This window comes from Pseudophryne corroboree, chromosome 4 (assembly GCF_028390025.1).
Source record: "Pseudophryne corroboree isolate aPseCor3 chromosome 4, aPseCor3.hap2, whole genome shotgun sequence".
Classification (NCBI taxonomy): domain Eukaryota; kingdom Metazoa; phylum Chordata; class Amphibia; order Anura; family Myobatrachidae; genus Pseudophryne; species Pseudophryne corroboree.
Window position 1 is genome coordinate 171424924 of NC_086447.1, and position 27786 is coordinate 171452709.

The following is a 27786-nucleotide window of genomic DNA, read 5'->3' on the forward strand; positions in this document are numbered from 1 at the left end:
CTGATGTCACAGACTGAGCACAGTGAGGTTACTGTATCCCCCTAGTGACTATGATGACACAGATTGAGCACTGTGAGTTTACTGTATATCCAGAATGACTCTGATGTCACAGACTGAGCACAGTGATGTTACTGTATCCCCATAGTGACTCTGATGTCACAGACTGAGCACAGTAAGGTTACTGTATCCCCCCAGTGACTCTGATGTCACAGACTGAGCACAGTGAGGTTACTGTATCCCCCTAATGACTCCCATGTCACAGACTGAGCACAATGCGGTTACTGTATCTCCTTAGTGACTCTAATGTCACAGTCTGAGCACAGTGTGGTTGTCAGGTTCTGTCTAGTTTGTGTTCCCGGAGGGGACACTAGTGGGTCAGTGGAGACAGGATGGAGAAAACGAGGAGGCCGGATAGGATTCCTGCGCATGTGCGCTAAGTTGTTTATTAAACAGTTTTAACAGATAGAATGGCAGCAGGAATACTTGATGGTAACAGAGGATATGCAATAATGAACAAGTAGTAAAGAAGTTGAAAGTCTTATGGCAAAGTCTGTATGATATGTAACAATCGATCAGGGGATCGATGTATCGGTTTGGAAACCGATGGTTCCTGGATCATGGAACACAGCAGGGATGATGGTGAGAATAGCAAGCCAGGTAACAGTTGCAGGAGACAAGTGTTGAAATCCTCAGTGTAGGTTGAATAACACTGCTAGCTTGCAGGCTGATAAACAGGTGTAGATGACGAGATGCACCTGGAGGAAAGTCTCTACTGCAGAGGGCTGGAGCACACTGTAGCTGGTAAAGGTATGAAGCTTGATCACAGTTACCCGGGTTGCTGGTGCTTGTAGTTCCACAGCAGTACAGGACCAGACTGGAACGTAGAGTAGATTCACAGAGGAACTAAAGAGGCTTAATCACAAGCATCCAGGTTGATGGTGCTTGTGGTTCCACGGCAATGCAGGATCAGACTGGAAGGCAGAGTAGGAACTCAGAGGAACTGGAGAACGGAGCCAGTAACACAGGTCAGAGGAATGACACGAAGTCCAAGGCAAGGACTGACTCTCCATGCTGCTCCTGATATACCCCCCGGTCTGCAGGTATTGGCTGGGAGTGAATAGGGAGGTGCGGCCAAGCTCCGGATTGGCCGATGCGAAGGAGCTGATGGGAACTATCATGGCGGTGCCCATGCCGTGGCCCGGCGGGAACGCGGCGTGCATGCACGCCTGCTGACAACAGGAGTGACCTTAGGCCCAGGATGACATTTGGCGACAAGGTGACCAGTGGCAGCGAGACGTGGGAGCCCCAGTCGGAGACCGCACCGGCGGACAGATGCAGCTGCAGTATGTCGATTCCTGACAGTACCCCCCCTTTTATGGGTGGGCACCGAACACCCACGTGGCTTGGAAGGATGAGTTCTGTGGAAAACATGGATCAACCTTGGAGCATGGACATCTGTAGCATTTACCCAACTCCTCTCCTCAGGACCATAGCCGGACCAGTCAATAAGGTATTGCAGATGACCGTACCGGCAACGAGAATCCAGAATCTTCTCTATTTCAAACTCAATACCCCTTTGAGTTCGTACTTTGGGGCCAACGGGAAGAGCTTTTTGGAAACTATTCAGGATCAAGGGTCTAAGGAGAGAGACATGAAAGGCATTAGGTATTCGCAAATAAGGAGGCAATCTGAGCTTGTACGCTACAGGACTGATGACTTTGTCAATGGAAAAAGGACCAATAAAGCGTGGTGCAAACTTCATTGATGGCACTTTGAGAAGAAGGTTCCGGGTGGAAAGCCAAACCTTATCATTAGGTTTTAGGCTGGGAACTGCACATCTTTTGCGGTCAGCAAAGAACTTATAACGGCTTGAGGCCTTTTTAAGGGAAACATGAATTTTCCTCCAAGTAGACGAAAACTGATTTAGAACAGAAGTGGCTGCAGGAACCTCGATGTTTGGTAGATCTTGGAAATCTGGAACACGAGGATGTTGCCCATATACAGCAAAGAACGGGGTGGTCTCCGTGGCAGTATGATAGCGGAAGTTGTGAGCAAATTCTGCCCAGGGAAGCAGGTCTACCCAGTCATCTTGGGAAGAAGAAATATAAAGTCTCAAGAAGGTCTCTAATTCTTGATTCACCCTTTCTGTCTGTCCATTCGTCTGAGGGTGGTAGGCTGACGAAAACTTAAGTTTAACTTGTAGGGCAGAACAGAGGGCTCTCCAAAACCTTGCTACGAACTGAACTCCACGGTCAGATATAATTTCAGTAGGCAGTCCATGTAAACGAAATATCTCCCGTAGGAAGACTTGAGCAAGTTTTGGAGCCGAGGGAAGGCCCTGGAGTGGAACAAAGTGGGCCATTTTGGTAAACCTGTCTACAACTACCCAGATGGTATTGAATCCTTGAGAGGAGGGTAGATCGGAGATGAAGTCCATGGACAGGTGAGACCAGGGACGGCTGGGTTTTGATAACGGCTGTAACTGACCTGCCGGAGACTGACGGGGAGTCTTATGCTGAGCCCATTTGGAGCAGCATGCCACGAAGTCCTTGATGTCGACCTTCATTTTAGGCCACCAGTAGGTTTCAGACAGGAACTTAAAAGTCTTTAGGACACCAGGATGCCCTGTGAACTTAGACTGATGAGCCCAAGACAACTACTTAGAGCGAAGCTCAGGGGAAACAAAATTCTTGCCAGGAGGTGGAACAGGAGTAACTTGAGATGAGGCAAACACAACTGGATTCAAAATGGAATGAGGAACTGGATCGGAAATCTCCTCTTCGGATCCCATAGAACGGGACAGAGCATCAGCTTTGGTATTCTGAGAACCTGGACGGAAATGAAGCTTAAAGTTGAAACGAGAGAATAACATTGCCCACCGGGCCTGACGAGGATTAAGACACTGGGCTGCCTTTAAGTAGAGCAGGTTCTTGTGATCCGTGTAGATGTTAAATGGATACTTTGCCCCTTCCAGGAGATACCTCCACTCCTCAATGGCCAGCTTGATCGCCAGTAATTCTTGGTCACCGATGGAGTAATTAGCTTCCGCAGGAAGGAACTTGCGAGAGAAGAACCCACAAGGATGAATCTTTCCATCAACTCCTACTTGGGAGAGAACAGCTCCAACTCCCACTGTAGAAGCATCTACCTCCAACTCGAACGGCTTGTTAATATCTGGTTGTGACAGAACTGGGGCGGACATGAAAGCCTGGTTAATTCTCTGAAATGCAGCCAAGGCATCTTCTGACCAGTTGGAATGATCTGCCCCTTTTCGAGTTAAGCTGGTAATAGGAGCAATGAGAGTTGAGAATCCTCTGATGAACTTCCTATAATAATTAGCGAACCCCAAGAATCGCTGAATGGACTTGAGAGTACTCGGAGTGGACCAATTAGCAATAGCTTCCAATTTTGTCGGGTCCATCTAGAGATCTGATCCGGAAATCACAAACCCCAGGAAGGGTATGGAAGGAACTTCGAAGGTACATTTAGACAACTTGCCATAGAGACGGTTCTCACGAAGACGTCGGAGGACCTCACGAACTTGAAGGCGATGCGAGGAGAGATCTCGAGAGAAGATAAGGATATCATCCAAATAGACTACAAGATATTTATACAAGACATCACGGAAAATTTCGTTAACAAAGTGCTGGAACACTGCTGGGGCATTACTCAACCCGAACAGCATAACAAGGTACTCGTAATGACCATACCGAGTGTTAAAGGCAGTTTTCCATTCATCGCCACTTCGGATCCTGATGAGATTGTAGGCACCGCGGAGAACTAACTTAGTGAAAATGCGGGCTCCCTTGACCTCTCATCACTGATTTATTGTCAAATAATTCAGTGATGAGAGGTAATGGATAACTATTTTTGATGGTAATATCGTTGAGCCCCCGATAATCGATGCACGGACGTAATCCTCCATCTATCTTTTTAACAAAGAAAAATCCCGCTCCGGCAGGCGAGGTCGAAGGGCGGATGAATCATTTCCGTAAATTCTCCCTGATGTACTCACTCATTGCCTCGGTTTCAGGTACAGATAACGGATAAGTACGCCCCCTAGGTGGCTTCTTGCCGGGAATGAGATCGATGGGACAATCCCACTCTCTATGGGGCGGTAGAACATCGGCGGCCTTTTCGCTGAAGACGTCAGAGAAATCTTGGTAGGCCACAGGGAGACTTGACTGAATTTTAACTTCTGAAGACCTTACAGGACGAACTTGAGCTAGACAGGACTGATGGCAATGAGATCCCCAAGAAGTCAGTTGTAACGTGGACCAGTCAATCTGCGGATTATGTAGCTTGAGCCAGGGCATACCCAAAACGATCTCCTGGGTTGCCTTAGGGATGACTAGGAACTCAATTAATTCAGAATGCAGGAACCCGACTCCCAGAACAACTGGCTTGGTTTGATGAGAGATGGAACCCTTGGAAATTTGGCTACCATCCACTGCAGTGATATAGGCTGGATATGTGAGTTTGCAGATAGGCAGACGGAACTTATCAACTGCAGCTTGAATAATGAAGTTTCCAGCAGCTCCACAGTCCACTAACGCGGATACAGACTGAAGTCCAGCCCTAGTCTCTAAAGTCACAGGAAGGATAAGGTCTTGGTTTGAAGGAGCTTGTCTAGAAGATCCCAACTTGACTCCTCCTTTACAAGTCAGGATGTGGCGTTTCCCAAACGCGCTGTACAAGAATTAATTTGGTGACCTGTAGCCGCACAATAAAGACACTGTCTCTCTCTAAGTCTTTTTGACTGCTCCTCAGGGGTTAAGCAGGACCTATTAATTTGCATAGGCTCATCAGAAGATGGAGGCTGAAATTGTATCGGAGGTACCATTCTCGGCTTGCGGAGCTCACTACGAGCACGCTCACTGTTGCGTTCGCAAATGCGAGAGTCCAACTTGATACACAAAGAAATTAAATCTGATAATTGCTCAGGAATGTCACGAGTGGCTAATTCATCTTTATTTCGATTAGAGAGTCCATGCCAGAAGGCTGCTACCAGCGCTTGGTTATTCCATTGAATCTCTGCGGCCAACGTCTGGAACTGGATGACATATTGACCCATGCTACGGGTACCTTGACGGAGTTGGATAAGATCTGCAGAGGCTGATGTTGCGCGACCTGGTTCATCAAAGATGCGTCTGAAGGTTGACACAAATTCGGTATAGTTATTCATAAGAGGGTCAGCACGCTCCCACAGAGGAGACACCCAACTCAAGGCTGGTCCAGAGAGCAGCGATATAATGTAAGCAACCTTGGATCTTGGCGTGGGGAAATTGTGTGATAACAACTCAAACTGAATTTCACATTGATTAAGAAACCCGCGACATAATTTGGGACTGCCATCATATTTGCTGGGCACGGGCAGGTGCAAGCGTGACACTGGAGTTGATGCAGCCGGTGAAGGAGAACCCGCTGAACTTGCAGGAGCAGGGGTGACTGGAACTGAAGGAAAGAAAGCACTGGGCAGAGATTGTTGTAGTGTATCTAGACGGGAGGACATTCCTTGCAGGAATTGGAACATCTGCTGCTGCGCAGCCTCTTGACCATCCAAGCGGGAGACTAGATTTTGTAAGGCCCCTGACCCCACATTCTGACCACCATCCGAGTCCATTGGCCTTGGACTTACTGTCAGGTTCTGTCTAGTTTGTGTTCCCGGAGGGGACACTAGTGGGTCAGTGGAGACAGGATGGAGAAAACGAGGAGGCCGGATAGGATTCCAGCGCATGTGCGCTAAGTTGTTTATTAAACAGTTTTAACAGATAGAATGGCAGCAGGAATACTTGATGGTAACAGAGGATATGCAATAATGAACAAGTAGTAAAGAAGTTGAAAGTCTTATGGCAAAGTCTGTACGATATGTAACAATCGATCAGGGGATCGATGTATCGGTTTGGAAACCGATGGTTCCTGGATCATGGAATACAGCAGGGATGATGGTGAGAATAGCAAGCCAGGTAACAGTTGCAGGAGACAAGTGTTGAAATCCTCAGTGTAGGTTGAATAACACTGCCAGCTTGCAGGCTGATGAACAGGTGTAGATGACGAGATGCACCTTGAGGAAAGTCTCTACTGCAGAGGGCTGGAGCAGGGCTGGAGCAGTGCTTGTGATTAAGCCTCTTCAGTTCCTCTGTGAATCTACTCTACGTTCCAGTCTGGTCCTGTACTGCTGTGGAACTACAAGCACCAGCAACCCGGGTAACTGTGATCAAGCTTCATACCTTTACCAGCTGCACATGTTATATCTGCCTCCCCTGCAGTGCACATGGTTTTGCCCAATTGCTAACAAAAACCCTGCTGCGATCAACTTGGAATTACCCCCCTGATTCTGTGGTGGAAGTATAGTAAAAAAGTGCAACTGTGCACCTGGACAAACCATGTTACACTGCAAGAGAAGCAAATATATTTTCTCTTTTGCATGCAGGGTAGATACTGTCTGCTTTTGCATGTAGCCCACAAATGCTGGACAGCTTTATTTTTACACTGCAGTTTATATTTGATATCAACCCCACCTGCAGTGCTACATAATATTACCATGATGCTAATACATACCTCCCAACATGGCCCTCCCCAGGAGGGACAAAATGCTCTGTTTCTGGATTTGTCTCTAATTTATGATTGCTGTCACCTCTTTTGAACAGGTTAATGGATAAGAAAGGGAGGTATGCTAATAGTCATTTCACACCAAAATCCCTGGTCTGATCCGGGATTTGGAACATGGTTCCAATCCGGGACAGACCACTTTCACGCTGCGGCTCCAACCCAGGTTTCTCCTGGGTCAAAGCCAGGGGCATTTTAAGAGAGGATGAGGCCCGTGTTCAGCCTCCTCCGTTCGGGCCCCCTCCTCTCTGCCCGGAGCGCTGTAGAGTCTGAGCACTGGAGGGCTCAGACTCTACTGCGCATGCACAGAGCTCCGGGAAAATGGCGCGGCGGCTATTTTCCCTGAGATTTCTCTACTGCGCATGCGCAGAACTCCGTGAAAATGGCCGCTGAGCCATTTTCACGGATTTCTAATAGCGCTGCGGATGCCGGCGCTGGACTTCGGAGGGGGTGAGTATTTTAAAAATGGGTGCAGTGTATGCGGTGGGGGCCCCCTCTGGACTCAGGGGCCCGTGTGCACTGCACACACTGCATCCATTATAGAAACTCCAGTGGTCAACACCATTTACACTGCACACGAGTGCAGTGGAACTGCCCTGCAAGCTCTTGGTGATGATATCATCTCCAAGTGCCAGGGATCCGGCTCTCCCTATGCTGTAAACAAAGGGCCTTATTAACGTTTGTTAACAAACCATTAAAGTTTGCAATTGGGCAAAAGCATGTTGCACTGCAGATGAGGCAGATGTAATATATGCAGAGAGATTTAGATTTGGGTGGGGTGTGTTCAAACTGGAACCTAAATTGCAGGGTAGAAATCAAGCAGCCAGTATTTACCATGCACAGTAACAATATAACCCACTCAAATCTAATGGGCCCTACACACTGCGCGATTTTAGTGAAAGATATGAATGATCTCATTCATTAATGAACGTGATACCATACATATCTTTCAGTGTGGTGGCACCAGCGATGAACGATGATCGGCCCCGTGCTCGTTCATCGCTGGTGTCCCGTCGCCTGTGCATGCAGGCCAATATGGACGATCTCGTCCACATTTGCCTGCACTTCTATGGAGCCGGGTGACGGAGGGAGTGAAGAAACTTCACTCCCCCTGTCATTGCCACCCCCCCCCCCCCCGCCGCCGCCGGGTCGCCCGTCGGCCGTATCCGCTGTCGGGCAGCTCGGCGGCGGATCACTCAACGTGTAGGGCCCATAGGTCTCTCTGCACATATTACATCTGCCCCACCTGCAGTGCAACATGGTTTTGCCTAATTGCTAATTTTTTTGGTTTGCTAACAACTCTGAATAACCCCCAAAACCCAGGTCAGATGACTCAAGTTACCTGTTCACACTGCCAGGTAACCCAGGTCACTTCCGTGTTCAACCATGCTAGCTACCCAGGTTGAAATGCCTGGCACTCAACCCGGGTTAATTTTCAAAGACCCTTTCACATCAAGCCCTGACCCAGCTCACCTGGCAATAACCTGGGTCAAAATGGCGGTGTGAAAGGGGTATAAGTTACTTGATCTTTTTTGCTTTACTCCCAAATCAGAATCAGGCCCAAAATAAGAAGAAAAGACATGTACTGTAGTCAAACCATTAAGACTTAAGTTGTGGAAATGGGGCACATGAAAAAGACAACCCCAATACTTTCAAAACCTAATTAAGTAACAATTGAGGCTCCTTGAATTGTACTTTAGGACAAAATGAAAACCTAAAAATATATTAAGATACTTTAACATAACAAGTCCTCTGTCCACATGTGTCACAGATATGCTTGCTTGCAGACCTGGACTAGGAGTCTTGACTGGAATGGAGTCAGAGGTAATTGGGCAGAAACTGGGTGGTCTGATGTAATTCTTCCTCATACTTCAGAGCAGATTAGGGCCCTCATTCCGCGTTGTTCGCTCGCAAGCTGCTTTTAGCAGCTTTGCACACGCTAAGCCACCGCCTTCTGGGAGTGAATCTTAGCTTATCAAAATTGCGAACGAAAGATTAGCAGAATTGCGAATAGACACTTCTTAGCAGTTTCTGAGTAGCTCCACACTTACTCGGCATCTGCGATCAGTTCAGTCAGTTTTGTTCCTGGTTTGACGTCACAAACACACCCAGCGTTCGCCCAGACACTCCCCCATTTCTCCGGCCACTCCCGCGTTTTTCCCAGAAACGGTAGCGTTTTTTCACACACTCCCATAAAACGGCCAGTTTCCGCCCAGAAACACCCACTTCCTGTCAATCACATTACGATCACCAGAACGAAGAAAAAACCTCGTAATGCCGTGAGTAAAATACCTAACTGCATAGCAAATTTACTTGGTGCAGTCGCACTGCGGACATTGCGCATGCGCATTAGCGACTAATCGCTCCGTTGCGACAAAAAAATAACGAGCGAACAACTCGGAATGACCACCTAGGAGTATTGTAATGGAACTAAGGACCTAATTCAGACTGGATTGCTGCAGCAGCAGTGATCGCAGTCTGAAGCCCTTGCTGGAGTGCGCAGTGAGATGCTAACAGCATCTCTGGGCTGCGATCGCCTCTGCCTGATTGACAGGCAGAGGCGTTCGTGGGGCGGGATGAAGCGGGCTAACGGCGTTAGAACGCCATTGGCGGGCGCGGTCTGGAAAATGCAGGCGCCTCCGGACTGGTGGTGGGGCGTGCCGTGGTGGCTGCGTGACATCACACGCAGACGCTGCGACCCAGGACTCGGCGAGTAGCTGCCTGCTAGTGTGCAGGAGCTGCGCAGGCAGGAATCTACTCGCCAGGTGTAAAAGCATCGCTGCTGTGTGGGGGTGTAGGGCCTGACATGAGAGATGGACTAGCCGTGTCCTGGGCACCCCCCCGCTTGTCAGAGTAAATGATCGTAGATGTGATAAATTTAGCACATCTACAATCAGATCTGAATTACCCCCTAGGTCTGCTAGGTGAGAGCTGTTGCACAGACATGACAGTGCTGGCTACTGAGGACACTTGAGTGATGTAGAACTGGAAGGCACAGCACCAAACTACAGCTGGATATAGCTGAGTTAGGGGTACATTTACTAAGCAGTGATAAGAGTGGAGAAGTGAGCCAGTGGAGAAGTTTCCCATGGCAACCAATCAGCACTGAAGTGACATCTATAATTTGCATACTATAAAATGATACAGAGCTGCTGATTGGTTGATGTGGAAATTTATCCACTGGCTCACTTCTCCACTCTTATCACTGCTTAGTAAATGTACCCCTTAGAGTCTTATTAGAGAAAGCTCTGGAGCCTGGAATAACCAGTATATCTGGATAACTCAGACACCAGGATTAATCCGGATTAACTGGATAGCTTGGCCTATGGAATTGAACCGGAATAGCTGAATGGCTAGGACACCGGGGGCCAAAGGTAATAGAGTGAGAGTTTTAAAAAGTGAGAGATTTGGTAAGGTTTTGCAGTTTTTTAAAAATGGCAATCATTTAAACACAGCAAGATCAACCTGGTTTTACAGTGTAAATGATTGCCACTTTAAAAAAAAAACCTGAAAAACCTTACCAAATCTCTCACTTTCTGCAACTCTCACTATATTATATTTGGCCCTGGGACTGAACCGAAATAGCTGGATAGCTTGGACTCCGGGATTGAACCAGAATAGCTGATTAGCTTGGACTCCGGGATTGAACCGGAATAGCTGGATAGCTTGGACACTGGCATTGAACCGGGATAGCTGGATAGTTTAGACCAGTGGTTCTCAAACTCGGTCCTCAGGACCCCACACAGTGCATGTTTTGCAGGTAACCCAGCAGGTGCACAGGTGTATTAATTACGCACTGACACATTTTAAAAGGTCCACAGGTGAAGCTAATTATGTCACTTGTGATTCTGTGAGGAGACCTGCAAAACAAGCACCGTGTGGGGTCCTGAGGACCGAGTTTGAGAACCTGTGGTTTAGACACTGAGATTGAACCAGAATAACTGTATAGCTTGAACACTGGGATTGAACTGAAATAGCTAGATAGTTAGGACACCGGGATTGAACTGGAATAGCTAGTTAATTTGGCCATCGGGATTGAATTGAAATAGCTAGATAACTCGGACACCAGAATTGAACCGGATAGCTTTATAGCTTGGACACTGGAATAGCTGGAGCCAGAAGCGCAGGAGATGGATACTGAGCAACTAATCGCAATGCTGGAGTCAGTATCGGACTGGGGCATGAAGGTCCCACCAGGAGAATGCTGTTGAAGGGGCCCACACCTAGTACCAGGCCCGCCCTCAGGGGGGTGCTGCGGGCACAGATGTTCCGGGCCCAGCCTCTCTGACACGAGAGGGCCCGGGCCGCTCATGCCGCTGTCCGCCGCCACGACGCTCCACCCACTTTTCACTACCGAGTTCTCGCACAGTCAAAGGAGGGGGAGAGGACACTGCAAGCTTCTATTGTAAACGTCCCTTTCAAATTGGCCGCCGCCTCAGAGGAGACAGTTATTAAAGATACTAGAGGCTCCTCTAGTATCTTTAATAACTGTTTCCTCTGGGGCGGCGGACATTTTGGCAGAGACTTTTCAATAGAAGCTTGCAGCGTCCTCTCCCTTCTCCTGTGACAGTGCCAGATCTCGTCATGAAAAGGGGGCAGAGCTACACGAAACAGAGGGGGAGGAGCTACATGGGACCAGGCTGCCACAGCTCCGGCCAGCCTGTGATAGGTAAGTTGAGGGAGAGTGAGTGGAAGAGAGAGAGAAAGTGTGTGTGTGTGTGTGTGTGTGTGTGTGTGTGTGTGTGTGTGTGTGTGTGTGTATATATTTATTTTGTGTGGTATATATAATTTTTTTTTTAGGGTGGGGTGGCCCTGCCTATTTTGCGAGTCCCGGGCCCCAGAATTTCTGATGGCGGCCCTGCCTAGTACTATGGCCAGCCACCACAGAGATATGTCTACCCATTAGAAACTGTATGTTCTGGGCCCCTTGATAAATATATATGTATAGTAAAATACTGCTAGTGCAGGCATGATAATGTACTAAATTAATAACAGTAATGCACTGTAGAAAATACACCATAGTCCTGTGCAGCATAATGTAACACATGTATAGTCTATAACTCAAGTGCACAGTCTGGAGCCTGATCCCTAGAGGTGAATGTGGGCCCACAGGCAGTGGGGCCCACTGGTGGTTTCCCCTGTATCCCTGTGGGCCAGTCCGACACTGGCTGGAGTAACTGCAGGAGAACACAGTTAGCATGCAGCAGGGGAAACAACATTGCACTGGCGTCTTCTGGATGCAGGGAAGCCTCCTTTATACCACTTGCCTCTCCATTATTGGCTGAGAATGAATGAAGGTGAATCCTGGGTAACCTTTGGAGATTCAGTTGTCAGGTGACTTCCTCCAAGATGGCTGCACCCAGGGACCTGTGCCTGTGGGAAGCACCAATTGTGAACACCGTTACCCCCGCTGACCTTTCTGGAGGAGACAGCAATGTAGCCATGGCTGGATTAGGCTGAGAACCAGAGCGGTGACAGATGTGAGTAATTACTGTATGTGGCAGTGAAAACTGTCGCTGCTTATTCATGACAACATTCTTTCCACTATCATTCAAGTAAAATATAATGGACAGTTGATGTTGTAAAAATCAGCAGACCCTTGTGGCAGCATAGCTTGCTCCATATTTATTGGCCCATGCCATTGTTTATGGACTGCACTGAGAGAGAGAGAGAGAGAGAGAGAGAGAGAGAGAGAGAGAGAGAATGAATGAATATAAATGAAAGTGAAGCAGTGCAAAGTGTGGAGAAGTGAGCCAGTTGAGAAGTTGCCCATGGCAACCAGTCAGCATTGAAGTAACATTTATTATTTGCATACCTGTACTATAAAATTATACAGAGCAGCTGTTTGGTTGCCATGAGCAACTTCTCCACTCGCTCACTTCTCCACACTTTTCACTGCTTCATGAATAGACCCCTAAAACTAAAGAGGTTTGTTTAACTGTCTAGAGTTTCCCATTTCCCTAAGCTGCCATGGCGATATGTGCACACATAGTGGATTTATGTAGACATCTGCCGAATGTAAGTTCCTTAGAAAGGAGCAGTTTGATTGGTAATTATTGCAGCATATGTGGAGGGGCAGTGCTGTTTGTAGAGCTGTTCCACCAATGTGTTACTGCCAGGAACCATATTTACTTTAATGTTACGATTCATGTAATTCCACAGGTGTAGCGCATAAGAATCATTGAAAGTTGGCAATGAATTCCACACCTGGTAATACTTTTTCCAAGATGGGTATGAAATAGGGTAAAATCGCTGAGGATTCAAAAAAGTAATGTTCCTACAGGTGATATCCTCTAGACCCTGAAACTGAGGTAAGTCACATAACTCTTTCAGGACACGGGTAAAGAGATGTGGTCCTTGGTGGCCCCATATTTTTGCATTATAATGCTTGACAAAATTGTTCATGCTTTGCCATGTAAAATTATGGTGGGAGGAGAATCCAAAGACACCATTGCTAGAAAATTTAGAAGCCTGTGCAGCCAGAAAGTTCTGATGTGGTATGGTGCGAATAGAGATCATATCTGTGTCCATATATATGCCACCATGTTTCCACAATAGAGCCAGCCTGCAGCCATCAGCACTAATATGTACCCAGTGGGGTTCCTTGTCTTGATTGACCTGCAAATGAAATAAATACACACATAAGTTCTCAGTATTCACCAATATAGGAACACTTTGCTTTTTTTCTATGACTCTTTGTAGTGCCATACTAGCTATGGTTTTGTAAATGGATTCAGAATGATATACTGATGGATGGGATGCCGACGGTCAGAATACTGACAGCCCCCCAGAAAGTACCCTAACCCTCCCCTGCCCCCTACCCTAACCCAAACTCTCCTTTGTGGTTGCCTAACCCTAACCCTCCCCAGAGGTGCCTAACCGTAACCCTCCCCGTGTGGTGCCTAATCCTAACCTCCCTCTGTAAATGCCTAATCCTTCCCTGCCCCCTACCCTAACCCAAACCCTCCTTTGTGGTTGCCTAACCCTAACCCTCCCCAGAGGTGCCTAACCGTAACCCTCCCCGTTTGGTGCCTAATCCTAACCTCTCTCTGTAAATGCCTAACCCTATCCTCCTCCCTCCCTGGTACCTAACCATTCCCTTCCCATCCCTGTACCCTAACCCTAACTCCCTTTCTAATGCCTAAACCTAGCCTGCCCCCCCCACCACACACACACACACACACACACACACACACACACACACACACACCAGGAAGCGAGTGCATCCCACTAAAAGAACGTTCTTGATTCCAGATGTCTGTATTTTGACACCATGATCACGAGCACCAGCGGGATTTTGATACCGGCATTATGCAGCCGTTCAGGATTCCGGCATCAGTATTTCGACCGACAGTATCAAGTCCAGCAGCATTTTAACTACATCCCTTATAAACATATATCCTAGTAAATACTCCAATCATTAAGTGGCTACACTTTAGTTACACCCAAGAACAGAACCATCCTGCCAACTCCTTACCCAAGGGACTCAGGGTCGACACCAATTAGGTTGACACCCATTGGTCAACAGTAGATAGGTCGACACTAGAAATAGGCCATTAGGTCGACATGCAAAAGGGTCGACATGAGTTTTTTTTATGTTTTTTAGGTGTAGTTTTCTCAGTCAAGTGATTGGGAACCCCAATTAGTGCACCGCGTCCCCTTGCATAGCTCTCTGCACTCGCCATGCTGTGGGCAAGGTGCCTTGCTCCGCTACCGCTGCCGCGGCACAGGTTACCATACCCAATTGTAGTCTAAGTGGATCGTAAAGTATGAAAAAAGTGAAAAACTCATGCCGACCTTTTTGTATGTCGACCTTGTTCATGTCGACCTAATTTTTATTATTATCCTTTATTTATATTGCACCACAAGGGTTCCGCAGCACAGAATTACAAAGTACATATGCACATAACCAAAACAGGAAACATTGGTTTACAGTTGAAGACAATATAGGACAAGAACAGGGTAACTAAGCATAACTACACCCATAGACGACATAGAGATAAGTTTCAAGGAGGCCAAAATAAACAAAACTGCGGGATTTGGTGCAGTTGAGGATTATTAAAGAAAGAAAAGGATAAGCACATATGAGGGAAGAGGGCCCTACACGTGAGAGCTTACATTCTAAAGTGGAGGGGTGGTCTGACAGGGGTGACACAGATAGGGTACATAGAGAGCATGGAACAGAGGGTTAGGATGAGATTTGGCTGGGTTTGGTAAAGAAGTGGGACTTAAGAGCCAGTTTGAAGTTCTGTAGGGAGGTGGAGAGTCTGAGGGGAAGAGGTAAAGAATTTCAGAGAAAGGGAGCAGCACGTGAAAAATCTTGGAGATAGGAGTGGGAGGAAGTAATCAGAAGACAGGAGAGTCGGCGTGCATTAGCAGAGCAAAGAGGACGGATGGGAGAGTAAAGTGAGATAAGGTCAGATATGTAAATGGAATAGGAGTGGGTGAGTGATTTGTAAGCGAGTGTGAGAAGTTTGAATTGGATTCTGAAAGGGAAGGGAAGCCAGTGAAGGGCTTGTAGGAGAGGGGAGGTGGACGTAGTGCATTTGGTGAGGAAGATGAGCCGGCTGCAGCATTGAGGATAGATTGGAGGGGAGAGAGGTAATTGTCAGGGAGGCCAGTTAGGAGGAGATAACAGTTATCCAGTCTGGAAATAATCAGTGAGTGAATAATGGTCTTGGTGGCATCCTGGGTGAGAAAGGGTCTGATCCTGGAAATGTTTTCGAGATGAAAATGACAGGTACAGTATGTGAGAGGTGCTGAATGTGTGGTTTGAAGGAGAGGGAGGAGTCAAGGATTACTCCAAGACAGCGTACTTGGGGCTAGAGGAGATTGTTGTGTCATCAATGGATAATGAGCTTGTGGGAGGTGAGGTTGTGCGGGAGGGTGGGAAGATGATCAGCTCAGTCTTAGACATGCTGAGTTTAAGAAAGCGCTGGGACATCCAGGAAGAAATAGCAGAGAGACAGTTGGAGGTATGAGTGAGAAGAGCCGGGGAGAGATCAGGGAAGAAAAAGTAGATTTGAGTGTCATCAGCATAGGGATAATATTGGAAGTTAAAAGAACTAATGAGTCCACCTAAAGAGAGAAAAGGAGAGGACCAAGAACAGAGCCTTGGGGGACACCAACAGTTAGTGGAAGCAGGGCTGCCAAGAGAAATCCTGGGCCCCGGTACAGTAACCTTCCGGGGGGCCCCCTGCAGGGGGTGTGGTCACACCCTGTTAGTTGCAAGGCTACACCACTCTAGGGGCATGTCTAGCACACGAGATGTCCCTACTCACATACCTCCCAACATGACCATCTCCAGGAGGGACTAAATGCTCTGCTTCTGGATCTTTCTCTTAATTTATGATTGCCGGCACCTGTGTTGAACAGGTAGTGGATAGGAAAGGTGTTTCACTACAGGTGATGGCAATCATACAGTAAGAAGGAAGTCCAGAAGCAGAGCATTCTGTCCCTCCTGGAGAGGGTCATGTTGGGAGATATGCACTCACAGGAGCATGACATACCTCCCAGCAGTTGGGACAAAAATGTTCACTATTAGGATGATGGGACAGTCACATAAAAGCTGCATTGGTTGCAGAGCGCATTCCCTGAAACACTATCAGTTTGTGAAAATGGATCCTGCATTATAATTTTGGGATAAAAGATGCTCTATAGCAGAGGTTCACAAACGCGGTACTCAAGGCACCCCAACGGTCCAGGTTTTAAATGTATCCATGCTTGGCCACAGGTGACTTAATTAGCACCTTAGTCAATTTGATGTAATCATCTGTGCTGAGCCATGGATATACCTAAAACCTGGACTGTTGTGGTGCCTTGAAGGCCGCGTTTGTAAACCTCTGCCCTATAGCTTCTTATCCACTCACTGGTCATTTCCAGACTGGACTACTGTAATCTCCTCCTGACTGGTATTCCTGACAAATTCCTCTCTCCACTCCAATCTATCCTCAATGCTGCTGCCCGGCTCATTTTCCTCACCAAACGCACTACGTCCACCTCTCCTCTCTTACAAGACCTTCACTGGCTTCCGTTCCCTTTCAGAATCCATTTCAAGCTTCTCACACTCGCTTACAAAGCCCTCACCCACTCCTATCCCATCTACATCTCTGACCTTATCTCCCTTTACACTCCCACCCGTCCTCTTCGCTCTGCTAATGCACGCTGACTCTCCTGCCTACGGATTACTTCCTCCCACTCCTACCTCCAAGATTTTTCATGCGCTGCACCACTTCTCTGGAATTCCCTACCTCTCCCCCTTAGACTCTCCACCTCTCTACAAAACTTCAAAACTGCTCTCAAGACCCACTTCTACACCAAACCCAGCCAAATCTCATCCTAACCCTCTGTTCCACGCTCTCTATGTACCCCATCTGTATCACCCCTGTCTGTCTACCCCTCCCCTTTAGAATGTAAGTTCTCATGAGCAGGGGCCTCTTCTCTCATGTGCTTATCCTTTTTCTTACTTTAATAATCTTCAACTGAACCAAATCCAGGAGTCTTCTGCCACCTGATACTTATTCCAGTGTCATCTGCTGATGTAACTATGTTTATTTACCCTGTACTTGTCATATATTGTCATCAACTGTAAGTTGCTGTTTTCCTGTTTGATTATTTGTTTATGTACTCCGTAATTGGGCGCTGCGGAACCCTTGTGGCGCCATATACATAAAGGATAATAATAATAATAATAGCATGTAAGTGCAATCACTGTATACACACACACACATATATAAACACACAAACATATTTGTGTATATGCAATTGCGGTCGAATTGACGAAAATGTCGAAAAACGGGTCATTTTCGACACAAAAAACCTGTCGAATTTGATTCGACAATTCAATACAGTACTTTTCGACAAAAAACCTGCCGGAAAGAGAGATACAACGTAGGTTTTAAACCTAGGATCGAGTACGGTGGCCAAAATGTAGTGATCTGATTTCAACAGATTGACCACCCATGAATCCTGGTTAAGCAAATTAAGGGCTCCATCCACAAGTCCCACATGCCTAGCGGAATCGCTCTGTTTTAGCTCCTCCTTCAATCTCTCCAGCTGCTTCTGCAAAAGCCTGATGAGGGGAATGACCTGACTCAGGCTGGCAGTGTCTGAACTGACTTCACGTGTGGCAAGTTCAAAGGGTTGCAGAACCTTGCACAACATTGAAATCATTCTCCAGTGCGCTTGAGTCAGGTGCATTCCCCCTCCTTTGCCTATATCGTAGGCATATGTATAGGCTTGAATGGCCTTTTGCTGCTCCTCCATCCTCTGAAGCATATAGAGGGTTGAATTCCACCTCGTTGCCACCTCTTGCTTCAGATGATGGCGGGGCAGGTTCAGGAGTGTTTGCTGGTGCTCCAGTCTTCGGCACGCTATGGCTGAATGCCGAAAGTGGCCTGCAATTCTTCGGGACACCTACAGAATCTCTTGCACGCCCCTGTCGTTTTTAAAAAAATTCTGCACCACCAAATTCATGTACAAAACATGGGACGTGCTGGAATTTGCCCACATGTAATGCACGCACAATATTGGTGGCGATGTCCGAAATCACAAATCCCCAGGAGAGTCCAATTGGAGTAAGCCATTCTGCGATGATGTTCCTCAGTTTCCGTAAGAGGTCGTCAGCTGTGTGCCTCTTATGGAAAGCGGTGATACAAAGCGTAGCCTGCCTGGGAATGATTTGGCGTTTGCGAGATGCTGCTACTGGTGCCGCCGCTGCTGTTCTTGCTGCGGGAGGCAATACATCTACCCAGTGGGCTGTCACAGTCATATAGTCCTGAGTCTGCCCTACTCCACTTGTCCACATGTCCGTGGTTAAGTGGACATTGGGTACAACTGCATTTTTTAGGACACTGGTGACTCTCTTTCTGACGTCTGTGTACATTCTCGGTATCGCCTGCCTAGAGAAGTGGAACCTAGATGGTATTTGGTACCGGGGACACACTACCTCAAGAAATTCTCTAATTCACTGTGAATTAACGGTGGATACCAGACACACGTTTAACACCAACACAGCTGCCAAGGCCTGAGTTATCCGCTTTGCAGCAGAATGGCTGCTGTGATATTTCATCTCCCTCGCAAAGGACTGTTGGACAGTCAATTACTTACTGGAAGTAGTACAAGTGGTCTTCCGACTTCCCCTCTGGGATGACAATCGACTCCCAGCAGCAACAACAGCAGCGCCAGCAGCAGTAGGCGTTACACTCAAGGATCCATCGGAGGAATCCCAGTTAGGAGAGGACTCGTCAGACTTGCCAGTGACATGGGCTGCAGGACTATTGGCATTCCTGTGTAAGGAGGAAATCGACACTGAGAGAGTTGGTGGTGTGGTTTGCAGGAGCTTGGCTACAAGAGGAAGGGATTTAGTTGTCAGTGGACTGCTTTCGCTGTCACCCAAAGTTTTTGAACTTGACAATGACTTCTGATGAATGTGCTCCAGGTGACGTATAAGGGATGTTCCTAGGTGGTTAACGTCCTTACCCCTACTTATTACAGCTTGACAAAGGCAACACATGGCTTGACACCAGTTTTCCGCATTTCTGTTAAAATAATTCCACACCGAAGAGGTGATTTTTTTTGCAATTTGACCAGGCATGTCAATGGCCATATTCATACCACGGACAACAGGTGTCTCCCCGGGTGCCTGACTTAAACAAACCACCTCACCATCAGAATCCTCCTTGTCAATTTCCTCCTCAGCGCCAGCAACACCCATATCCTCATCCTGGTGTACTTCAACAGTGACATCTTCAATTTGACTATCGGGAACTGGACTTTGGGTGCTCCTTCCAGCAGGGGGCATGCAAATGGTGGAAGGCGCCACCTCTTCCCGTCCAGTGTTGGGAAGGTCAGGCAACACAACCGACACAATTGGACTCTCCTTGGGGATTTGTGATTTAGAAGAACGCACAGTTCTTTGCTGTGCGTTTGCCAACTTAAGTCTTAATTTTTCTAGCTGGAGGATGAGTGCTTCCATCCTCATGTGAAGCTGAACCACTAGCCATGAACATAGGCCAGGGCCTCAGCCATTCCTTGCCACTCCGTGTCGTAAATGGCATATCGGCAAGTTTACGCTTCTCCTCAGATGCTTTTAATTTAGATTTTTTGGTCATTTTACTGAACTTTTTATTTTATTTTACATGCTCTCTACTATGACATTGGGCATCGGCCTTGGCAGACAATGTTGATGGCATTTCATCGTCTCGGTCATGACTAGTGGCAGCAGCTTCAGCACGAAGTGGAAGTGGATCTTGATCTTTCCCTATTTTACCCTCCACATTTTTGTTCTCCATTTTTTAATGTGTGGAATTATATGCCAGTAATATAACAATAGCAATGGCCTACTGTACTGTACTATATATGTATACTGCTGGTCACCAAAATGCTGCACTGTCCTACTATATACAGCTCACAATAATGCAGCACAGAGATAGTATTCTTGACATAGAGCTGCAAGATACAGCAATGGCCTACTGTATGTACTGTACTATATATGTGTACTGCTGGTCACCAAAATGCTGCACTGTCCTACTATATACTGCTCACAATAATGCAGCACAGAAATAGTATACTTGACACTGAGCTGCAAGATACAGCAATGGCCTACTGTACTGTACTATATATGTATACTGCTGGTCACCAAAATGCTGCACTGTCCTACTATATACTGCTCACAATAATGCAGCACAGAGATAGTATACTTGACACAGAGCTGCAAGATACAGCAATGGCCTACTGTACTGTAATATATATGTATACTGCTGGTCACCAAAATGCTGCACTGTCCTACTATATACTGCTCACAATAATGCAGCACAGAGATAGTATACTTGACACAGAGCTGCAAGATACAGCAATGGCCTACTGTACTGTACTATATATGTATACTGCTGGTCACCAAAATGCTGCACTGTCCTACTATATACTGCTCACAATAATGCAGCACAGAGATAGTATACTTGACATAGAGCTGCAAGATACAGCAATGGCCTACTGTATGTACTGTACTATATATGTGTACTGCTGGTCACCAAAATGCTGAACTGTCCTACTATATACTGCTCACAATAATGCAGCACAGAGATAGTATACTTGACACAGAGCTGCAAGATACAGCAATGGCCTACTGTACTGTACTATATATGTATACTGCTGGTCACCAAAATGCTGCACTGTCCTACTATATACTGCTCACAATAATGCAGCACAGAGATAGTATACTTGACACAGAGCTGCAAAATACAGCAATGGCCTACTGTACTGTACTATATATGTATACTGCTGGTCACCAAAAATGATGCACTGTCCTACTATGTACTGCTCACAGTAATGCAACACAGAGATAGTATACTTGACACAGAGCTGCAATATACAGCAATGGCCTACTGTACTGTACTGTACTATATATGTATACTGCTGGTCACCAAAATGCTGCACTGTCCTACTATATACTGTTCACAATAATGCAGCACAGAGATAGTATACTTGACACAGAGCTGCAAGATACAGCAATGGCCTACTGTACTGTACTATATATATGTATACTGCTGGTCACCAAAATGCTGCACTGTCCTACTATATACTGCTCACAATAATGTAGCACAGAGATAGTATACTTGACACAGAGCTGCAAGATACAGCAATGGCCTACTGTACTGTACTACTTTAATTATATACTGGTGGTCCCTGGTCCCCACAATGCAGCACACTGAGCACAGATATTTGCAGCACACTGAGCACAGATATGGAGCGTTTTCAGGAAGAGAACGTAGATATTTTCAGCACACTGAGCACAGTGATAATGTCGAATATTATCTTAAAACACAAAGCTATATCACTTGACTCGCTATTACTGTGGAGCCGCTATGGCCGCTAGACTTATTACACACACTACGTACTAAGTACGCTACTTGCGTACTGAGTACCGTATGGATACGCACTTAGCGTATCAGACGCTGTGCCGTGGGCACGTACGCACACGGATTCACGCTATTTACTAAGTACGCTATTTGCCTACTGAGTAACGTATTGATACGCTCTTAGCATATCAGACGCCGTGCCGTGGGTACAACGTACACGCGGAGCGGACGCACACAGAGTGATATACTGTAAACCTTATTAATGAAACAATGTAAGGATATGCTTATACTCTAAACCTTAGCAGTCAAGTACTGTAACAATGTAATACCTTAAAACCTTAACAATGCTTATACACCTTATACCGATTAATACGCTATGGAAGCCCTCTGCAGGAAAGTGAAAACACAACACCGGTTTGTGGTAAACCACTGGGCTCTAACACCGCAGTGGATTATTCAGAGAAAAGGGGTAAACAGATACAAGTTATACACTACAGGCTAACAAGGAAATCTAAACAAAATAATAGAGAATAATGGCTACAGAGAATATACATACGTGGGGAATCGTTCGCAAGCGCATCCTGGACCAGTCCTCAGCTATCAGGTAGAAAGCCTTCAGAGTCTTGAGTCCGGCCAGGCAACAGTGGTCTTTTATACACAACATGCATACACAATACAATGGTCACTGTAATCTCATTGTTCATTGGACACAGGGATGTGTCCTTACATTACAGCAAAGATCATAGGTGGATTTGAACAGGTAGGCAATGTCCTTTCCCAACTGCTCTGGTGGGAGGTATCCTCTGGATTCCCGCCGCATGTGTAATTTACAGCAAATACAGTTAATGTTCATAATCTACTTCTGTACATAACTATACGCAGGAGCAAGCGATCTTTTCCTAACTAACACCGGAATGTTACCCTTAAAATACCCTACAGCTGGATACTAGACATCACCTACCAACGTTTATCTGACCCTTCCTATCATGCAAAGACGAATCTCTCCGTCCAGGAACATGTTTAAACTAACATTACTCGCTGTCATGGTCTAGGGGAACAATAACTACAAAATGCACTATTTGGGTTAATTATGTAATGTTCTGATTACACGCTACGCGTTCACAAACTCCGCCGTAATTACACATATCATGCGCACGAGTCACCGGTCGCATCTCTTACGCAACTTGCGGATGTGTGCACGCACCGGGGACTGGGTGCACGAGCAGCGTGCACATGCATGAGGGGTTAGTACAAGGGATATGTATAACAATATTTTTCGACTTTGACAGTCCACCCTTTGGCAGTCAACAATAACTGCCACTATCTAAACGGAAAAACAGAAAAATATACAATACAATCTCTACAGATGGTTAGATTAAAAGGAATACAATACCTAAAAATTATTGGGTAGTGGGAGGAGAGGAGTAGGTGGGAAATGTATGACCTAGTGGGATAGTAAAAGCATGTATGTATGAACTTCATGTCTGAGGGGCATGTATCATCGTGCCGTACATGTTCTAGATAAGCTTCGAGGTATTGCGAAGTATACATTAAATCTTTCTTATCCCGTATTAAGGGTCTGTAAGTGGGCCAACAAACACTACCGAGCTCTTTTCGGCTTCTTGTTCCAACAAATGGGGTGCACATTTAGTTGATGATACATGCAGGGGGAAAAACATGTGAATGCTAATATATGTACCTATATCACCTGTCGACTATGTGTGTCACTACCTGAAGGTTGTAGAGATGAAGATAAGACATGTGTCACAAATACATTCACATAATAATGTGTGCAATTGTCCTTGGGTGTCGGTTGAAGTCTTGTCCGGATGGCTGTATCCTTGCTGTGGGTGGTAATCAAAGTCTTTCAAGTATCCATAAAAAGTCTTTAAAGTCTTTAGAGTGTCTATCAAAGTCCTTAGAAATGTCCATCAAAGTCTTCTTCCGAATGGATGTGTTTCTCTCTTGGGAGAAAAACAAAGGAGAAACGGGTGAAAGAAATGGACCGTGGAATCACGTCTTATCACAACATTGTCTCAATTGATGGGTCATAAATTAAACCAGTTTGTGTAACAATGCCCTCGCTCCTTAAACTCATCACTTTGGTACTGCGCTTGCACTGCATTAAAATCCGAACACATCTAAATATCAAACCAATCATTATGACAACTCCCAGGACACAAAGGAGAAACTTTCCTACATTCACGATAACATGTTGAGCCCATTCTCCTAAACCTGAGAACCAATTGCTTGGGTTCAACCATGAAACCCAGCCGGTCAGTTCATTACTCACAGCAGTCAGGGTAAGGTTGTGTCTCCTTCGGAACTCCCACTTCAATTTCAAGATATCGTCCATCTTTTGATCTATGACCTCGGTGGGGTCATTAGTGCTGTTTGTAATGTACGTGCAGCACTTCACACCATACTGAGTTGCTAGGGTGACACAGTACCCGCCTGTCACCGCTGTGATGTAATTGAGAACCATCCTGTGCTGGATCAGTTCCGTTTTGTAAGCTTGCAATTCCCTCCCAGTATACCTGAAGGTGTCATCATACATCTCGGTGATATTGTCTATCAGGTGCGCTAGCGCATGAATATACCTAAAATGTATAATTCCTCTGGCGGTATGGGTGATATCTAACGCGAGTAGGAATTGAATCCCGGTATATTCGTGGATCAAATCAGAGGCTGCGTGCTCTGTCCTATCTATAAGGTGTCTCTTAACGATGTGTTCGTAATGAGTGTGAGTGTAAGGAGCTTGAGCATTGCGGTGAACGTCTTTCATCTTATTATGGGTAATGGTCATTACCTCTGGCAACACTCTTCCAATGTAACACAATCCCTCTGAGTTTGGGGCAAGCCACTTATACGCCTTCCTCCCACATATGAAATATGCATCATCGGGGAGAACATATGGGACAGAATATGACATCACCATATTGCAAACCTTCCAGGTGAAAAATCCTAACCCTAACTCTCTCATTTGTTCAGTACACGTATCAGGCTGTATGATACGCGCACAGTACCATGGAGATACTTCTCCAACCCGCATGGTCCTACTTCCTAGAGTATACCTATACCGAAAATACCTCCCACCATCGGCTATTTGGCGTATAAGTTCTGGGTCTACGGGCATTCTATCGGCTCTGTGTGAAAATGCCATGGTTTGGTTATTCCATGTCACTTCCCAATTTCCCGGCTTTCGGGGATTGGAAATGTTGAAACATACTAAGGACCTATCCACATGATATTGGTGGAGCGTCAAACTAGGAGGCCTAGAAATATTAAATTTCTTGTCCACCGGTCTCCCATCCCTTAATTCAAGTACCTCATCTAGTGTTAAAGGGTACGGTACTAATCCTGACTTGCTCTGACCTTGAGGTACTTGTGAGCACACCCAGCATTCTGTTTGGTTTAAAACCTTACCCACTAATGAGTGATAGTCACTCAAATGGATGACGGTCCATGTTGATATTAAGGCTGGACTGACATCTCTGGATGCACCCGTCCTCAACTATGTTTTCACAATTTCTACAGATACAATTTTCTTCAGCCAATAACCCTTCACAATGTCTCCTAGTGTCATGACTACCAGATCGTTTTCTGATACTCGCCTTTGCTCGGTGAATGTGTTGCTCTTGGAATTCTACTAATCCGTCCTTGTCATCAGAACCCATTCCAGATCCTTTCTCGACCTCTCTGGTACTCTCACCGAAATAGACTGTTCTGGTCAACAACAGGGTCAACAGGAAAACCCGGAACGCAGTCTCTTGGGGTAAGTCCATCTTGCAGGAGGAGAAAGAAAGAGTGGAAATGGGAGGTAAGGAAAATAACAGAAAGGAAAGAAAACTGGTGCGACAACCGCCTCTGGTCTTGTAGTTTTCTGTGCTCAGGTGCCGTGACAACAGTCCTGCCTCTCAACCTTCCCGGAACAGGCACTCCAGTGATATGGTTTCCTCTACACTCTGCTCTTTGTCACTGGCTTTCTCTGGGTCAGCGACCTTCTTACAGTGGGACGAGTGGACCCAAGTCTCTCTTTCGGCAACCTTCAATGCTGTCGTGCTGGTCAGTAAGACTTGGTACGGTTCTTCCCACCGGTCAATCAGGCAACCTGAGCGTAGAAAATTTCGAATCATTACATAATCCCCAGGTTCAATGTCATGACAATTACTGTCTGGAAGGTCAGGAATCACCAGCTTTAGATTGCTGTTTTGATTCCTCAACTGCTTGCTCATCTTAACCAAATACTTTACAGTCACTTCATTATTGCATTTCAAATCATCCTGGGGGTCAATCATTACATGGGGTTGTCGACCAAAAAGAATCTCAAAGGGTGATAGGTTAAGAGGGGACCTGGGAGTGGTTCTGATGCTGTACAATACAAGTGGCAAAGCTTCTGGCCACAACAATCCAGTTTCAGCCATCACTTTGCTCAGCTTGTTTTTAATAGTGCTGTTTACTCTTTCCACTTTCGCACTCGCCTGTGGGCGGTACGGAGTATGCAGTTTACTATTAATTCCCATTAATTTGCACATTACCTGAAAGACTTCACCTGTAAAATGGGTACCCCTATCACTTTCAATTATCCTAGGGATACCATATCTGCACACAAATTCCTGCACAATTTTCTTTGCAGTAAACACAGCGGTATTTGTGGCAGCGGGGAACGCTTCTACCCAATTTGAAACACATCAATACAAACCAACACATACTTTAAATTTCTACAGGGTGGCAATTGTATGAAATCAATCTGTATTACCTGAAAAGGGCCGTCTGTTGGCGGGATATGGGATGGTTCTGTTGGTATTGCCTTTCCATTATTCTTCCTCAAGCAGGTAAGGCATGTCATTGCTCTCTTACCCGCATGAGAAGAGAATCCTGGCGCGCACCAGTAGGCTCTTACCAACTTGCACATACCCTCTTTGCCCAGATGAGTCATACCATGTGCCGCCTCAGCTAAACTTGGAAGGTATGCTCTGGGAGCCACTGGCTTACCCTGTCCATCTGTCCAGAGTCCTGAGGACTCCTGGCCATATCCTTTTGACCTCCAGACTGCCTTTTCCTGTGGGGAACACAAATTTTGCATTTCACTCAATTTTTGTGTGTTGACGGTATTGAATACCATCAGTTGTGTGATGTCTGTCTGTATGGGGGTGCTGGCTGCTGATTTAGCAGCTTCGTCTGCCCGGCTGTTACCAAGTGACACTGGGTCTTGGCTGTACGTGTGGGCTTTACACTTGATAACAGCCACTCTGTCAGGTTCCTGTATCGCTGCTAGAAGTCTTTTGATGTGGGTCGCATGCGCCACGGGTGTGCCAGCTGCCGTCATGAAATTTCTGAGGCGCCATAGGGCCCCGAAATCATGCACTACTTCAAAGGCATACCTAGAATCCGTGTAGATATTGGCTGACTTACCCTTAGCCAATTCACACGCTCTGGTTAGGGCGACCAACTCCGCAACTTGTGCTGAGTGTGGTGGGCCCAGGGGTTCCGCTTCTATGGTACCTTTGTCATCTACGACTGCATATCCAGTACACAAGTCTCCCGAGTCCGTCTGTCTGTGGCAACTACCGTCAGTGTAAAAAGTAAAATCTACGCCTTCCAGTGGGTTGTCACTAATGTCGGGCCTTGCAGTGAAAGTTTGGTTCAAATATTCCATACAATCATGTGTGTCAGTGTCTGTACTAAATCCTCCTTCACCATCACTCTCATCCCCCAAACTTTGTGCCTGTCCAGGCACACCTGGGAGATATGTTGCAGGATTTAGTGCGCTGCATCTCCTTATGGTGATGTTTACAGGGGCCATTAGTGCTAATTCCCACCTTGTAAACCGTGCTGATGAGACGTGTCTGGTTTGGGCAGAATTCAGTAAGGCTGACACTGCATGAGGTGTATGGATGGTCAGGTTGTGTCCTAACACTACATCTTCGCTTTTTCTCACTAGCAATGCTATCGCTGCAACACTTCGCAAGCATGTGGGGAGAGACCGTGCTACGGTGTCCAATTGTGCACTGTAGTAAGCTACCAGCCTGCTGGCATCACCATGTCTCTGGGTTAAAACACCTGCCGCACACTCAGCACTCTCCGTACCGTACAATTCAAAGGGTTTCCCATAATCTGGCATACCTAATGCTGGTGCCTGTGATAGGCACTGTTTGAGTCTCTCAAATGCCAGTTCAGACTCATCTGTGTGCGAAATCCGATCTGGTTTGTTTGACGAGACCATCTCTTGTAAAGGAAAGGCTAGTATGGAAAACCCTGGGATCCAGTTTCGGCAATACCCACACATTCCTAGGAAAGTGCAGATCTGTTGCTGGGT

The 27786-nt window shown here is 46.4% G+C and overlaps 1 protein-coding gene across 1 annotated transcript in view; it reads right to left on the reverse strand.

Annotated features, from left to right (window-relative positions):
• Positions 1-12542: 12542 nt before the first annotated feature.
• Positions 12543-27786, reverse strand: part of LOC134909102 (alpha-1,4-N-acetylglucosaminyltransferase-like) — a 213919-nt gene continuing 198675 nt past the window's right edge. Inside the window, exon 3 of the mRNA XM_063915539.1 lies at positions 12543-13227. Within this exon, the coding sequence (XP_063771609.1) occupies positions 12637-13227 (591 nt within the window). The 3' untranslated portion in view covers positions 12543-12636. The remainder of the gene's footprint in view (positions 13228-27786) is intronic.